The 1167-nt window shown below is 55.3% G+C and overlaps 2 protein-coding genes across 2 annotated transcripts in view; one reads left to right on the forward strand and one right to left on the reverse strand.

Annotated features, from left to right (window-relative positions):
- The window catches only part of VDBG_08896 (ATP-dependent RNA helicase DBP9), a gene marked incomplete at both ends in the record, with an annotated part of 1763 nt that extends 1514 nt beyond the window's left edge, over positions 1–249 (forward strand). The window contains one exon of the mRNA XM_003001054.1: positions 42–249. Within this exon, the coding sequence (XP_003001100.1) occupies positions 42–249 (208 nt within the window). The remainder of the gene's footprint in view (positions 1–41) is intronic.
- Positions 250–912: 663 nt separating this feature from the next.
- VDBG_08897 (chromosome segregation protein sudA) overlaps positions 913–1167 on the reverse strand; it is a gene marked incomplete at both ends in the record, with an annotated part of 3840 nt that continues 3585 nt past the window's right edge. Inside the window, one exon of the mRNA XM_003001055.1 lies at positions 913–1116. Within this exon, the coding sequence (XP_003001101.1) occupies positions 913–1116 (204 nt within the window). The remainder of the gene's footprint in view (positions 1117–1167) is intronic.

The raw sequence follows: 1167 nt of genomic DNA on the forward strand, positions 1-1167 counted from the left end.
CGACGCGAGCTGCGCGCCGCGAGGATGCAGCCGCATCTCAGGCACGTGCCGGACTACCTGCTCCCGGCCGATGGCAAGAAGGGACTGACGGCGGATGAGGTGGGCTTCGTGCCGCTGAGGAAGAAGAATGACCGACGCAATAGCAGCCGTCGGGCGGGCGGAAAGAAGAACAGTAACAGGGTGTTCAAGGTCGGGAGAAAGAAGAGCGACCCGTTGAAGTCTTTCAAGGCTAAGGCGGCGAAGAAGTAAGAGCGACTCCCGCCCCAGGAACTCGGCTGGTGGGCTTTTGATGTGGATGGCTCAGGTATGGGCGGGGTCAGATACCACCGATAATGCATTACATGGATCAATGGAGCTCAGGCGTTTCTTCTTCTCTGGTGAACCTCGATTTTCCTCAGGCCTGTTGTGTGTTGCCCTCAAGTGTGACTCGAGAACAGCGCCGTAATCATTTCTAGGATCATGCCGTCTTGGCGTGCTTGTTATATATATTGTCATGCTGAACCATACAGTAGAGTCGTGCCTAAAGCAACTAGCAAAGTACTCCCCGACGCCAGACCCAAGGGCTTACAATCAGATCAAAGACGAGACGGGAAAGAGACGGCTGTCGTTGTCACAAAACTCGCTCTTCGGTCAAAACACACAAGACACAATCACAAACTGAATGGCAAGTGAGGGACACAAAATACATTGAGGTATATGGGGCAAAAGACAAGAAATAGCTTTCTCGCCTCTCCTACAGGAGGAGGCCGACAAAAGCTCTCATCACGCTCGTCACTCTCATCACATGCTGGACAGGACCAGATACCGCCCCTACCCGTAACGCCAGAAATCCCGTTCCTGCGAACAGGAGAGCCCGCACCAATGAAAACCAGACGTCAAAACGTACAGGCCGGCCAACCAGCCAGCCTAGCCCTACCGCCCCTTGGCCTCGCCGTCCACAAAGTTCAACGCCTCTTCCGAAGAGTAGACGTCGATGCTGGACGCCTTGTTGCTAAATGTGACGCCATAGCACTTGTCCGCGACAAGGACAATCTCCGGACGGAAGGTGGTGCAGATGAACTGCGTGCCGGCCTCGTCGGAGATACTCTGCAGGAGGGCCGCGACAGCAGTTCGGTACTGGGCATCGAGGTTGGCATCGACCTCGTCAAAGATGACCATGGGGCTGGA

Source organism: Verticillium alfalfae, genomic scaffold (genome assembly GCF_000150825.1).
Source record: "Verticillium alfalfae VaMs.102 supercont1.13 genomic scaffold, whole genome shotgun sequence".
In the NCBI taxonomy this organism is placed as follows: Eukaryota; Fungi; Ascomycota; class Sordariomycetes; order Glomerellales; family Plectosphaerellaceae; genus Verticillium; species Verticillium alfalfae.